Genomic DNA, 15,639 nt, shown 5'->3' with positions numbered 1-15,639 from the left:
CCAGAAATTGCGCCAGTTTCGGCGAAGATATTGGAGCCAAGTTGGTTCGCGATTGTAAACGCTAGATGCCATGTGCAACTCCAAAATCATTTGAGGTGTGTATTTTGTATTATTTTTACAATTTAAATGAATGTTAGAGTTTAAAGAAGAAATATCTTTCGACTTCATTACGACATATGCTGTGCTTTTAAAGTTATAAACAATTTCTCAAGTTATTCTATTTTATCCAGAGACTTGCTTAGAGTGGAACCGTGGAACCGGGCAATAAGAAATTGTTATGAAAATGAGTAAGTACAAATTCAATACAAACTCATTTATTTAACAATTCGTCAGTCTTCTGGAGAAAAACCAGTTAATACATTTTCTTTTCATTATATTCCAGTACTGCCCAATGTATAGTTTGTAGAACTGATTGTTGTGCATCGTTAAGTCTCTGAAATATATTTAAACTGTTACGTGGTTCGTGTGATGTACAGATCATTTTCGTTTCCTTATTATACAAAATGTTGTCTCCGTTTCGTTACGTGAGCTGTAAAAACGTGGATACTCTTGTTAATATCTCCAGACACTATGTACGTACAGATTAACCTTTCGTCTCTGCTCATCACGCTTCAACTTAAACGATACTTCTGATTTAGGCAAGGGTACGAACTAAACCAAAATTTGACAAAACCGAAGTATTTGTAAACGATGCAAAGCCTAAGAAGGATCGAGTGCCGATCATAAAGTGTAAAAAGAGCATGTACGATTTCTACCAGGATGACACGTTCAATAAGTACAAACCGGTGTTAGCGTCCCATGGATGGGACAATAGAAAAACAAAAGATGATCACTTCTTCATATATCCTTATAAAAGTGTATGTTTTCTATGAAAAAGTAGTATAAAATAAAAATATCCTGTGTCTTCTATAGCTCAGGCGACAATAACATAATCCTTTTTGTAGGCTGGTTTCGAAAACGATGAAACAATCGAGTTTGAAACATTCAACGACTTTGGTTTTAATCCCACTTTGTGTAAAAATTTAGAAAATATGGATTTAATTAAGCCGTTGAACATTCAAAACTTAGGGATACCAAAACTTTATGAAGGGCACAATGTATTAATAGCTGCAGAGACAGGATGTGGAAAGACGTTAGCCTACCTTTTGCCAATGATAGAAAAACTTTTGGAATGGAAGCAACGTGTCGATAGGGATATAAACTGTCCGTTAGCTTTAATCGTAACTCCTTCCAGAGAACTGACTGTACAAATCGCGGTATGTATATGAGAAAGCATTAATCTGTTCATTTAATAAACCGTAATCTCTTTCCAGTTAGAATTAATAAAATTGTCTAAGGACCTTAATATTAAAACAAAAATAATCACTGGTGGAAGAACAAAGAAGATGCTGATGAATCCTCCCGTCGGTGACGTAGATGTTCTCGTGTGCAGCTTTGGAGTCCTCAGTAAATTGACAACATTTCGCGTGTATAATCTGAGTTTCGTCAGATACATGGTCCTAGATGAAGCGGATTCTTTGTTTCACTCCACATTCTCAGAGAAATTAAGAGTATTCATGAGGAGAATATCTGTACGTAAAGTCGCGCAAGTAAACGATACCTATTAGTAAATAATAAAAAGCAATGATATACTACTGCATTTTATGCAGGTTGGATTTAGCACTGGTGCAACGAAGAATGCGTTTCCTGGTACGGCACAACTAGTTTTAGCTTCCGCGACAATTCCCTCACGACTGGATGAAGTTCTACACGGTATCGTACACGTAAGTTTCATATGTGCATTCTTACAATTGTTACGACGTCCAAAAGCATAACGAACGGTTTTGGTGGCAGCCGGATTCCCTGCAACGCGTCACGACGGAGAAGCTACATAGCATATTGGTGCCGCAAAAATTCATAAGATTGATCCCGAGCCAGAAACCATCGGAACTTCTGAAATTCGTAAAACCAAAAGCTTTGCAGAAGCAACGAGTCATCGTGTTCACTAATCGTAACGGTACTTCATATTGGCTCGCGTGCTTCTTACGAGAATGCGGAGTCTCGGTAGTGAATTTGCACGGCGACATGTCATTAGAGGTTCGCCGGGGAAAATACGGAGAATTTTTGAATGGTAAAGCGATGGTGCTATCGACAACGAACGGAGGATCCAGAGGCTTGGACACGTTGATGGTTAATCACATATTAAATTATGATTTTCCATTGGATACGGCCGATTACGTTCACAGGTATGGTAAATCAAAAGCCAGTTACTTATCGAGCTCGAATAAACTAAAATGTGTTACCAATGTTATTCAGATGTGGCAGAACTGGCAGAGTAGGTACCGTAGGCGATTCAAGAGTAACGAATTTTATTTCGAGGCCGGGAGAGATAGCTGTGGTTAAAAAGATCGAAATGGCTGCTAGGAGAAGGAGACCGATACCGATATTCAATCTCGTGGAGACCGATGAGGCGAAAATGGAAGCGGAGGATCAAAATGATCAATATGTAGAAAAGCTAATAGAAAATCTAGACGAACCTGACTCGGTCCCCTATTAACATGTATATATATATATGTATATATATATATATGTATATGTAAATATTTGCTACGTTGTACAAATAAAGATGTACACGTTATAAAAATGTCTTATCGCTTCCACCCTTCCTTGTCCACAATTTACGGCTTTACGGCAACGCGCTTTCATGAGAAACGTTCTACGAAGCCCTTGCACGGAGTCTCGATGAGATTAAAGAATCGACTGAATGTCATTGCCCTCAATGTAATTTACAGATTCGATAGTTTCATTATTACCGTTCGATTAAAAAGCGAATACAGATCGTGCCATAAAACGTTTTTTAAAAAAATGAGTAGTTACGTCCGGGAAAGAAGGATTCGCAGGTCAAGCTGACATCCGCTTCATGCGTATCGAGCCGTTCAATTTGGTAGAATTCCGAGCGTTTATTACGCGCGTACGTAAGTACATAGTTCGAGGAAGGAAGCCGTAGTCCCACACGTGCGTTTTCATTCATCTGCCGACCGAACGTTCGTCGCCACTCCCACACCGACCGCCTACGTATTCAAAACTGAACTGCTGTAATCTAGACTGTGCGTCTAGACCAGTTTATTACTCGCGTTGTGTTTTAGCGAAATTAAGCGTGGTCGCACGCGCAGGTATTTGCGTTCTTTCGTAAAAAGGGTGTGCGTGACGGCAGCGATGACGATAACGAAGGAGGGTGCTCTCGCAACGTTCCAATGACACTCCACCCCGTCCTATTCAACGGGTTCATAAAGCTGTTGTTTTAAAACGGCACCTTCGTTTCATTTCATTCGTGATCCAGCCTCTTACTTCAAAACTGTCCGAAACAGAGGAGAGGAGAAACGGAAACGGAAGCGCTATGAATAGTTAAGAGTAAAGACAATGAAAATGGACTAATTAGCGTGGGTAGTTGCGTGTCGTGTAGGACACGTAAGGGAATTTCAGGCACACGTACATTTACACGAATTAGGCTTCTAGCAACGTTCTAGCATAGAACAACGGAGTTTCGATCGCTTACATTCGAAAGCTCTTGTTTTAACATTTTATTTTATTCATTCAGATTTCTCAGACTTAATGAGTAGCTCCGTTTTCGATTGTCGGCAATGTAAGCATCCTCGCGATTCAAGTTCGAAAGAAATACCCAGGTCGGGCTGTCCGGGACCAGGCGTCCAAGTCAGAGCCGATCGGATCCCCGAGTTCAGAGTGGGGACACCGATGCGCGTCCCTGTAAAAGCGAACTCCAGTCGTTGTGCGGCGCGCAACCTGTTAGCATCGCGATCTTAACGTTTTTTGTGTACGATCATTTCTCTGTTCGCCATCGGGCACGATTTACCGAGCAAACGTCACGCGTGATCGCAGATCCGATCTCATCCACCTCCGATCTTCGGCCTTCCATCGAAGGCGCATTAAAAATTGGTGATATCAGCTCAGGGAAGGTAGTCACGCTGACTCCGGGTTGACGAACCTTTTGAAAGAGGCGGACACGTCGCGTCGGTTCCGTGAAAATGCAACGCCTCGTTCGATTAACATGCAATATACCTGAGGAGCACGCGTACGTCACGTAACGTGGTACGCCGTGTAAAAATTCTCGCTGTTCGCCAGTAGAAAGGAGAACGATCGAAAAAAAGATCTAGGTGTGTAATTGAAACGACGCGACGCGAACCGAGTCGACGACGACTTCGGCACTGGTCAAGCTCGATCGACGGAATCGTGTTTCAATCTCGAGTCAGGCGATTTTAATGCGCGAAGCGTAGATCGCGCAGTGGATCGCCGAGCGAGGCACGTCGCGAGTGCGCGATCGATGCTCGATCGTACGGATAAACTCGTTCGTCGTCAGTGATTCTGTGCGAGGAGGATCTGTTCCGAGAAGAAGCAACGCGAGCACCCTGGATACTTGGTGCGTTGGTGACCGATACGATTCGTTTTGTGTAGCTAGTTTGATCCGGAAGCCGCTATATTGGAGAAGAAGCGAGAGAGCGGCGTGCCGCTCTTCTGTGTACCGCGGCAGAGGCGATCGTCGCAGCCCGAAAATGTAAGTACTTACATCATTATAAATCTTATTCCGCATTGTCTCTACCGACGATAAAATAAAGAATAATTTAAAGAAATCTGTAAGTTCGAATAGGAACAGTTTTTGTGAAATGGGTGTAGACATCGACTCATATATTCCGTACGGAAGTCGGGTTAATGCCGATGAATACCGGTGGGTGAAGGTCACCACTTACCGTCCATTGGACGCCGATACCGTAACTGCGAGTGAATTCATGGCGATGCATCGTACGCTGTACACGACTTCCTGTCGATCCACCAACGAGCGACTGTCAGCTAGATTCTTACAATTAGTTCACGTCTCTAATGAAATCTTTTTAGAATTTCTATCAGCTAAACACGTATAGCAAATAAAAGGCCGAATCGCGTCATCGTACCGCCCACGTGGTCAAATCATCAATTCCATTTATGAGCGTCTTAATTTGAATTAAGAATCGATAATCAATTTCTTATTAATGATACGAAAGCTGAGCAACCGAAACAGGGGAAGACACGGTTCGATCCGTGATTCGTTGGCTTCTGACACGAGCATCGAGGACACGATATTTGAAAACTAAAAGCGAAGCGAAATTATTATAGTCTGCTGCGCGATGCAGTCAGTCGCAGGGAAAGAAACCTTTGTGCCGTGCGTACAATGTCATTGTACATATTCCCATTCCCAGCACGTATAGGCAATGGGAGTTCGTTATTACGCCTACTTCCGGTGGTCGGTTTGTAGCGCGGAGTCGTTCGAGCTTTAACGCCGCTCCGCTCGACTATTTCGGAGTGCATAACGCGCACGCTACGTTTCTGTGGTTTTATCGTCCACGCAACAGGTACCATCGCACCGACCAGCTCGATGAAACAACCGTTTTCCCGTTCCTGGTACAATTTCCAAACTATATTCCCATTCCGTAGACGCTCGAGAAAGAGATAGAGAAGATCGTTTTACCTGCGCGGAGATATGTAGTGGGAGTAGGACTAGAATCGAAAATACCGGAGAAGAATGCTGGCCAGTCCCAGCTGGAATTTTCGAACAGCTGCAGGCGCACACCCGACCCAGAGAGGCTCGCTTCGGATCTACGCTCGTAAACTCGCTCGATCGCTTGTCTTGTCTCGCCTGGTCTCGGCTCGGCTCGGCTCGACGTGACTCGACTCGAATCGAATCACCGGCCGCTGTTTCCAGCTCTTTCGCAATCTTATTCTCCGCGATGGATGAATGGGACAATCGGTAGACGCCGAGAGTAAGCGTGCGTAGTCGAATAGATGAGTCGAACCGCCTTTAAATCCCGAGATAGCGTTTACGTTTGCCAACTCGGGCTGATTCAAGCTAAACGGTTCTCTTATCGCGAAGCGCTTCTTAAACCAGGCTCTTAACTATGAGATCTCGCGACGAATAGTACGTTTCAGAGTTCTTTTATCTTTTTTAATACGAGATCCGGTTGCATTATCGTAGAAAAAGATAAGAAAGTCTCTTAACGAGCTCGACGAATTCGCTGGCTTTTCGAGTCTGTCGACGGACACCGTAGCAACACGTGGTTTCAACGGAGTTGCCCCGGACCGTTTCCTGCGGCAACAACCTTCCCCCTAGAATCGAATTATTATCGCGTACCGACGCGACGTCTGATTGACAGGATACAGGTTCTTTAAAAGCAACGAAAGGCAATTAATTAGAGCCGGATGCGTCGATTGACCTCTGAATAAGTCTGCCAGGGTTCGAGGTACCCGGGGGCTTGGCCCTTTCGAACCTATCCTTCCGCCGCCGCCGTGGCCGTGAATTCCGCCGTCGCGTCAAAAACGAAACTCGGTGCGCGTCGCTTGCACGTGTTAAAAATAACATCGGGTATAAACAGCGTATACGGTCGCGAATAAACCGCTTCTTTTTGCAGCCCTTCTCGTTTCGACCTATATTTCGCTAAAACGAGGAAAAAAATAGCTCGCTCAGATAGGATTGAAATAGAACGAGCAAAGAGGTTCGACGATCGAACGATGCCCACAGTACTCTCGTAATCGATTATCGTTCGTGTTTGAAATGCAGGTCGCCGTACCGGCGGTAGCCCGCATTCCACGAATTAATTTCTTCGTTTTTTTTTGTTTCTTCTTTTCGAGGAAACGCGGGACGCAGAACGAGGATGCGCGTGGGAAACGAGAAAGGAACTCGAAGACCGCACGGCAAACTGTTTATATTCTTTCATTAAAACTGTTCATGATTTATTACACGGTTACGACCGTATGATTTATGTAATGATTCACTACGATCTTTCAATCGAGGCAATCCCTGATGATTACTAATTCGCAATATTTGTCAGATGCTTTGATAAACAATGTGTAGCTGCAAGTGTCCTAAGACTTATGAAGAGGAGTATGTACTGTTATAACGCAGCGCGATGGCCATAACTGTAAAAACATCGAGCCACGGTACTGTATGGGATGGGATGGACGGTTAGCTACGGGTAGAACTGTCACCGATGCGACGCTTTGGAAAAGCACCGTCACCTGGCACGCGAGACCCCTTGCTGGGTACTTGGAGACCGTGTCGTGCTCGTCTCTCATTTTACGGCCAATCTGCGACGATTCTTCTTCCCTCGAATCACCTACGGCGCATCATACGATTGACCTATTCGCGGTTTCCACGAATACCAAAGCGTAGGTGACTTATTACTCCTAGCGAGGAGGACTCATTTGTCGATTATTTCGCAACCGCATCGCACGATTTCTTCGCCGAGACGCGCTTCTCACGCGTTACGAAAGTAACAGTGGAAACAACGTGGCCTGTCGCGGTTTTAAGCTCGGTATTCACCTGCATCGTATCGCGTTTCCGCGTCGACAGAAGTCAATTGTGACACACGACGTTGTATATTTTGCTCGTTATTCAACGCTATAACGGCGATGCGTGGTTTATTTTCGGCGAAAATACGAGCAAGGTGTACAACGACGTGCGACAGCGACTCAAGTGGTACCGGGCTTTAAATGGGACTAGAGCGAAAGCGATTCGGTCGCGAAAAAGAACCGTATTAGGTCAGTAGCATTGGATGGAAAGAGTAACGATAACAAAAAGAAGAAGAAGAAGAAGAAGAGGAAGAATTCGGGGCCCGTCGACTCGTCGGTTCTCTCGGTTGGGTTAGGCCGAGCGACTCTTTGGAGTAACGGCATCTCGGGGCATCCTCTTCCTCCTCGCCGCGAACTCCTTTCCCCGTTCTCTGTTCCTTGGTCGACTTGGCCCGTCGCTTCTCCTCCGAATACATACTCGGAACGTTCGCGTTCACCGACGACACGCTCCACCTCGTCTTTTTCTACTCACACACAGGAAACATGCCTGCACGCGGATGCACTCGAGATTCTAGCGTGTCTCAGCCTCGACAACCCCGTATCTTCGAAATGCGATTCGCGTACCGGCACTTCTACGAATTTCCTTTCATACAACCAACGTTCGCCGTTTTGCCAACCGAATTCTTGCGATAATGCGCATTTGCGTGAAACAGCTCAACGATTTCCTATCATTCCTGATCGATGACGAAAGGACAGAACACTTGGCCATGGATGAGTAATCGCGGCGAACGAGCAACAAACGACGCGAGCGGTGGAGGTTCTCTATATCGGTGACGTAACGCGTCTACCTATGAAAGTTTAAAGTTGTTTCAAGGCCCGATCGTAATCGAAATTCGAGCAAAGGGAAGTGACGGTATTCGAGTATCTGTTCGCTAAAAGGTTTAACATTCTCTCCGATACGTCCGTCGAGCAAAACGACCAAGTATTCACCTAGTCACGTCCGATTCGTTCCTACAGGGAAGATGAAAAATTTTTCCGTCGGACGGGCGTCGATGCTCGATGGAAGAACGCATCACTGATCGTGACGCGCTAATAGGGAACGACGGGTTTCTTTCGGAGGACTCGCACGGCTCCGAGCACGAGTAGCAGCTACCTACCGAGGAAATCGTAGAAACGAGGCGTTTCGCGAATCGGCTTCACCGCGTCCCGTTTCGATTTTCTGGGTCATGGTGCTCGCCGCTCTTTCTCGGCCTTTCTACCTCGGTGCACTCGGCTTCTCTCTCGCACGCGCTCGTCTCCGTGTCACGCGTTAACCTCGCGCTACCCTGAATTCGTTTTGCCTCGGAATCGTTCCACCGACTTAATGTTACATATGTATGTATGTATGTATGTATGTATGTATGTATGTATGTATGTATGTAGACCGTTCGCTGGCTCGCTCCTCTCACGCCGAGCCCGCGAATCTGGGGTGAGAATCCCGCGACGTTTAGGAAAGGCGGCAAAAGTTTACACCGACGGCTTTCACCGAAGCGGAGGTTGATAAAATGTCGCGGCTCGCAAGCCTGTTAACGATGCTACGCGAGCAGCAAACAAAAATACGCTTGTCGAATACTCAATTATCTGTAATTAGATGTAATTATAGTTGAAACTACTTAAACTTTCTGTTTTCATCGTAGTTTCGTTGACATAGTAAAGTGCGTCGAAGGCGGAAATTATTTGAATACAACTACTCGAGCCATTAGAGTAAATCTTAATTTAAATGTCTTATAACGACAGATCCGAGTTATTATTCTGATTCGTTTTCACAGAAATCTAGAGAAATTAGATGTGATAGATCTTAAGTATGTCGCGTTTAGTCATTTGTTATACAATGCTAATTAAGATGTAGGATTAGACAGTTTGCCGCATAATTTTCGCTGCCACTTTCACCGTTGTTTCGTGAAAAGCATCGGGCGCGGTATGGAAATCCGCGAAAGAGGAACACCGCGGGGGGAGACGATGGTCGGCAACAGGAAGCCGACGAACAAGCGAATTCCGAAACAGTATAGAAATTGCACGATGTTATGCGATCTTGGTTGCATCGAGCACCGGACACGAATCGTTACGTCGAACCTTTCGTCGTTCCAGCGGTGCTCAAGAAGATCGCTGCGAGCCGATAACGAAGCCACCGGAACGCCTATGAATGCATACATAAGTCGTTTTCCTTGCGTAACGCATCCTCTTCCTCCGTTTTCCGCGACGTCTAACGTCGGCAGTGATCGCCTCGGCCGAACGCGTTCCGCGCGTCCGTCGAACGAAGCCGTCCAACCAGCCTCGAAAACTTCCAGTTCCGTGACCCCGCGCGCTGCTCGCTTCCTTCCGTGAAATCGCATCGGACTATCCCCTTCCGCCGCCGGTGCTTCGTCGATTTTTTTTACGTTTCGAAAGCCACAGGACGAAGCCCCGATCTATTAACGTCCGACCGATTAGATCGCCGCGCTCCGATCCGTGGGAAAATATCCTGTTCGAGCATCGGAGCGCGATCGTCTTCTTCTACTCGTTTCCCTACTCGCATCTCCTATCACGAATGAAATAAGTATAAATGATCGTACTCCTTCGATTTCGAATTAACACGTACATAACAAATCGTTACATACTCGGCAAACATTTCCATTTAAATTACATATGTAATTTGCATTTCAATTTGTCTACTCATTATTATTGTATTAAAATGTTTACGAAGCTAATACTTAATAATAGAAGCAATGCAAACAAGTTCATAAATCATATTAGCTTCTTATCTTATCAATTCTGCTCGTGGAAAAAGTTTCAACAGGTGATTCTAGAAGCCAAAATAAGGCAAAGATTAACAGCAGAACTTTATTATTTATCTTGGCTTCTAGAATCGGGCCTTAAAATTTTTCCCATCAGTAGTTTTGATCCAGAATTCAATAGTTAATTAAATGCATTTTGAGAATGAGTATGGAAACAGAAGAAGGGAAGAATCGAATTGATACATCGTCGATTAAGCAGCAGAGCTTAGGTGGGCTAGAGGAATACGAAGGGACGGGTGAAAGAGAGACCGTGGAGGGTTCGTAACGAGAGGAGCGGAGGGTCAGGGGAGGACTTCCGGTGCTCAGGGCCGTAGCTCGCCCTCAGCGCTTATTCTCGACTCCCTTTCTCCAACAGCGGTACAAAGGACTCTCCGATCGTCTCGAGAAGCAACGGGACGAGGGGACTACGATCTTCCCTGGCCAGAGACTGTCGCTAAATGGGAAGAAAAGAATCGTCCTCCCTTTCTAAACGATGCTGGCTTCGTGGAAAAAGGGCAGCAACCGTCGGTCGTGGAACTCCGATCGTCCACAGCCCAGGGCACGAATGAGGAAAACTATTCAGAAATCGAGAAACCGTAAATCAAATAAGATGTTCGAACGGCTGGAAGCAACGCGCATAATTTTCTCATCGTACCGTCGTCGTTACGAAGTTGAGACATAAAACGGGACTGTAAATTGTAATAGAGAACGCATTTGTTATCAGCGCGGGCTGCTGATCGGCGGAGCTCGCAATTAGACGTCTAGAAGATACGAGGGAGACGAAGCAGTTGCACCAGCTTGTTGCCAATTGGACTTCTACGTACTTCGAGTTGTATTAAACCGTCCGAAATGCTACCTTCGCTATCTGCGCGTATTTATTTCAAATTGATCGAAGTTCTAGGAAACGCGGTTTCCGTAAGTAGTTGATAGGACCAAGAATCGTATTCCATCACGATAACCAACCAGCCTTACAGTGTTTATGTTCTACTTAACTGTTCCTGCGGTTCTCCTCTTCGTTCAATATAAATGACGAAAAGATGAATCTAAAGCAATATTTCGTATAAATCTAAAAAAAACTACGCTATTTCCGAAGGAAAGTATAATCAAAGAACTCACTGGTATGCTATAATCATCGACAAAGTGAAAGCTACTTTTAGGACGATCCAATACGTTAAATGGAAGTAACCAGGTTGCGGTGTGTTTCTCGAAAGAAAGAAAGAAACCTCTGGCGTTAACCTTAACCCTTTCTCTTGCAGTGTCGCCGAGCTGGCAATCATCGAAGCTATTGTATTCAAATAGCGTCGTCGTCGCTCATAGCCAGCGGACGACGGGAAGAACGTGGGAGGAAGAGTAGGAGGACCGCGTGAAAACAGCGTTCCCTCGTGTACCTTCAATAACGTTCGATCCACGCGCGGCTCGATCCCGAGTTTGCTCCCTAAAAAATGATCGTAGCAGGGAAAAGGGGGTAACGACCGAACGGACGAGCGTATTCTCAGGCGAGCCGAGTGCCGAACTCGTTGCGTGTTGCGTGGACGGGTGCCAACTTCTCTTCGCGATGCTCGATCCCATCGCGAAGGGTCAACGATCGAAACGATCCGGCTGTCGGGTGCTCGGTTTCACCGCGATCAACAAATCCCTCGTACTTCAAACGAAAATCGTATTAGATAACTATCACGAAATGAGAACTATAATTGTACAACTACTAACAGTGAAACTGAGCCAGCTCGAACATGTGTTAGTTTCCCCTTGGGGGACAAAATTCAAAACGAATCATAAGTCTGTGTCTTATTTTTTCAATGCTCGATCTGGCATCGATACTGTTGGACTTTAACACAATTTTTACGCGTGAAAATAAAAAGAATTTTAATAACTATTAATTATTAATTAAAAATGAAAATAATTTAATGTGCGTACGCGTGAAAATTGTGTTAAAATCTAACAGTATTGAAAAAATAAGACGTAGACTTATTATTCGTTTTGAATTTTCACACTAATACATGCAGTTTCATTATTACTAGCTGTACAACTATGTATGTTAAATTAGACTGGATGCTTGAATTTCTTGGCGAGGGATCTGTTACACTTTGTACGAAAGTCGCGTTAGACATTTATTACAAAAAGAAAAATTCACTTTTTCGACTTGGGGTAAACTGTAATCTTAAGAAAATGAAATAAACGAACAGCCGAGACAGGCCATGTGGATTTCGTCAAAGCTTTTGCCCCTCAAGGGTAATTCGTTCTTGAAAGGGATGTTGTATGCCATAAACAGTCGTCGAGAAGATTTCTTATGACGAAAGAACATGCTTCTGTATGGATTTACATTGTGACCATTTAACTTACTTTTTATCAAATATCCTACATCGTGTTTAATTCGATTTCTTTTTTATTCATCGTCGCGAGCTCGCAGCGAGGTCTTCGGTTCGGGCGACCGGAAACGAAGGCGAGTACACCGTCAGGATATTCTGTAGATTTCGAAAAGCGAGCAATCATAACAGCGTGCGAGAGTATATTTATAGATCAACCGTTAAAAACCGCGTATGTATGCCTGTTGGAGTGACGCGCGGCGGTGGCCGGCGAACAGGGTCGTAGTACGGGACCGGTCTCTTAATCTTCTCTCTCTCGAAATAAACGCCCTCCGCGTTCGTGAACGTGCCCGTTTCGCTACCGGGCTAGAGGCTACCTCGAGAGAGAAAAACGCGATCAAAATATGGCACTATTGTTCGAAATTAACCAACGAGGGAGGGACGCACATTCGTCGGCCACGCGATAACCATTAAGCCTCTTAAAACAAAAGAGGCGAGTTCTGTACTCCACGCGACATATGTACGTACGCTGGTTCAGAGTCAACGATCGGTAGCTTTAATCGCCATATGTTCCCTCACTCTCTTACTTTCTCGATTCACGAATTCTGACTTATGCACAACGCCTGCTGTCTCTACGAACGATTAAACGGGTTACACTTTCTAAAATCAAATCCTTTCAGTCGCCAGACAGAGAAAACGTGAAACGCGCGACCGACCCTAAGTGGTACGTTCAAGCTCAGCATTAACGACGAGATAAGCGAAATTCAAATAAGAGATATCGCAACTCAAACGAATTATTATACTTCCGCTCAGACGTCTTGCAATTAGGAAATCTGTATTACAAGGCGTGTAACTGAATCAGATATTTTAAGAACATGAACGAACAAACGATAATAAAAAGAAAAAGATTTATTATTACTTTATTATTTATTATGATATTATCTCTAGAGGATTTTGTCGTATCGATGGAATCGAAACATTTCGTTATCAATCTGTGATCATGATCGATCGAACGTTGCATTTGCAGGTTTTCAAACCCGAGTGTCTCTTTCCGCTGTTTAAGATACCCTCGCCCACTCCAAATCGTAACGACTTATCCGATAACTACCAACAGCGTATAACGCATTCTTTGTTCATTATCTTCGATTGATCCGTTTTTCCTTTTCTGTTACACCGTCGATGTACGACCATACAGCGTACCGTTGATATCTCAGTATCAGGTTTTTTTTTCCGGATATCAGGTTTTTTCCAGAGTATATACATCCCTTTTTTGACACTCCGGGCGCGAAATTCGGTTTCTCGTGCATGTTTAGCGGGCGCAAAATAGCACATTCCCGCCCTAGGGCGGAAAAGACGGAAAATGATATAATTACAACTTCGATGGCTTTTGTTATCGATTAATTTCTCGCCCGGCGTGTCAAAAAATAGTATGTGCATCAGGGCGCAAAGGGCATTCTGTCACTCGTGTGAATTTCTCGCCCTCGCTTCGCTTGGGCGAAATTCACACTCGTACCGGTGCTAGAATGCCCTATTTTCCGCCCTAGGTACACAATGTACTATTTTTCACCTGTAATATTCGGTTTCCCCAAAGAAACAGCCATATGGGCTGACACCCTCCCGAAAGCGTTCAGCACACAATGATTACATATTTCATCCCCGAGTTCCATATTCTGTGCATGAGATGCTCACTAAAGGGACGACGAATCTTTTTCTTGTAACGTTTTTATTCGCCATTATTCATTCCTATGTAAAACAGATGTACCGAATTAATAAAAACTCCTACGAAAAAAGAAAAATATCGTAGCGAACGAGGGAACTACGTTTGGGTGGGGCCTCGGAATCTGGAGAAAACGATTAGCAACGATTCACGTATTAGGTGCGAATTTCGACCTTAATTACTTTCAGTTGATTAATTGCCCTAGACAGCGTCCCTCTGTTTCGTGCAGGCAGAGAGCGAAAAGGAAGTCGTTGACCCGATACGTCATCCTTGCGTAACGAACATTTTACACACGTGACCTGTACGCTAATCATCCTATCTGCGCGTATCGCGTATCGAGACGAAAAGGAGCAACGCGCTGCAAACCGACGAATACGGGCAGAATTACCGTAAAACGAACAGTCTCGCCCCGGTTTTCCCGTTTCTCGGAAGATCTCGATTCCCCGCGATACTTACTCTAACGCGACGCGCGAACGATAAAAAGTTGCATTTAAGAAAAACCCGTTGAAAGGTCGCATTAAATGACGATAATAATAATAATAATAATAATAATAATAATAATAATAATAATAAAGTAATTATATTTATTATATTTGTATTTGTACATTTTTTTAAATTACCTCACTTCTAGTCTTTGGTCAACAACAGAGTCCACTATATAGACTACGAATAATTTTTATTTGATATATTCAATGAAAAACTATGATTACACACAGGATGTATGAATACGAGATGTTAATATGAATATGAAACGTTACGCATAGAACGTATCTACGCTAAATATAAGTATAATACACATTCATGGTATAAAATGTTTATTTATGATGAGATTTATGTTGTTGTACAGCCTGTAATTAGGACAGAGGTCATGGTTTAACAGTGCGAGGTACCTGAAGAAAAGGGAATAGGATAGAGCAGGTCTTCCGTGTTACCTACCCTAACAATAGCTGAGGCAGGTTTGTGCACGTCGGGACACGAATTAAAGTTGTTCGCTATCCATCGTTGATCTTCTTCTGTTCGGTAGCCAGTCGAGTAAACGAGTCCGTACGAAAAGCACGCGGCGCGCGTTTATTGATATTTCGATTTCGACGATGAAGTTCGTGAGTGGTATTCTGGGACTAGTGATACGTCTGACACCGTCCCCGATAAAGAAACGTGAGAAGAAGCGTAGAGAAACGGTGGGAAACGAAGAGTCGAAACGATTCTGCGTTGAACAGGTATACATAGAAATTATAAATGGGGAACGGCGACCTGTCCAATGATCGTAGTGCGTAGAATGTGGGCGAGTGGATGAGCGAGGGTGGCGTCACGTTACGTTGTAGGCACCGAGGAGATTACTACTAAAGAGTGGCAGTGTCCATGTAATCGTTGGGACAGCGAACGGGGCCCAATGAAGCTCGAATACAGTCGTTGATCGCTGTTTTCGGTGGAATTACAAGAAAATTGCGTAGGACTTTTAACTGGAGTTACATTTTTTGTATGAAACATTTTTCACTTGGACAAAGAACAAATT

General features: G+C 44.3%; 2 protein-coding genes across 5 annotated transcripts in view; both read left to right on the top strand.

Annotated features, from left to right (window-relative positions):
- The first annotated feature begins 3 nt into the window (after nt 1-3).
- On the top strand, nt 4-2,623 carry Dbp21E2 (putative ATP-dependent RNA helicase Dbp21E2). 2 transcript variants are annotated; one of them, XM_018026238.2, is made up of 9 exons: nt 4-95; nt 231-287; nt 383-572; nt 639-857; nt 945-1,256; nt 1,314-1,571; nt 1,650-1,763; nt 1,834-2,225; nt 2,296-2,623. In XM_018026238.2, the coding sequence occupies exons 3-9, from the start codon at nt 504-506 to the stop codon at nt 2,534-2,536; spliced, it is 1,605 nt and encodes a 534-aa protein (XP_017881727.1). In that variant the 5' UTR covers nt 4-95; nt 231-287; nt 383-503; the 3' UTR covers nt 2,537-2,623. The 2 variants fall into 2 exon arrangements, with proteins under 2 accessions (XP_017881727.1, XP_026670152.1); XM_026814351.1 differs by lacking the exon at nt 4-95 and having other exon boundaries at nt 105-287.
- Nucleotides 2,624-3,601: 978 nt separating this feature from the next.
- LOC108625924 (signal-induced proliferation-associated 1-like protein 1) overlaps nt 3,602-15,639 on the top strand; it is a 25,306-nt gene continuing 13,268 nt past the window's right edge. Inside the window, exon 1 of one of the 3 annotated variants that reach the window (XM_026814375.1) lies at nt 3,602-4,549. The gene's annotated coding sequence lies outside the window, so the exon portion shown is untranslated. The remainder of the gene's footprint in view (nt 4,550-15,639) is intronic. The other 2 variants (XM_026814374.1, XM_018026290.2) reach the window with 2 other exon arrangements.

Source organism: Ceratina calcarata, unplaced genomic scaffold (genome assembly GCF_001652005.2).
Source record: "Ceratina calcarata isolate Rehan_Ccalc_2016 unplaced genomic scaffold, ASM165200v1 scaffold379.2, whole genome shotgun sequence".
In the NCBI taxonomy this organism is placed as follows: Eukaryota; Metazoa; Arthropoda; class Insecta; order Hymenoptera; family Apidae; genus Ceratina; species Ceratina calcarata.
The sequence above is the reverse complement of the archived record's forward strand: the minus strand, read 5'-3'. Positions and strand labels throughout refer to the sequence as shown.

Bases quoted from the DNA above. Each gene is read 5' to 3' on its own strand.
- Dbp21E2 (XM_018026238.2), top strand. From the start codon at position 504: ATGTTGTCTCCGTTTCGTTACGTGAGCTGTAAAAACGTGGATACTCTT. The intron at 858-944 runs GTATGTTTTCTA...TCCTTTTTGTAG, and splicing joins TCATATATCCTTATAAAAGT to GCTGGTTTCGAAAACGATGA. The intron at 1,257-1,313 runs GTATGTATATGA...ATCTCTTTCCAG, and splicing joins AACTGACTGTACAAATCGCG to TTAGAATTAATAAAATTGTC.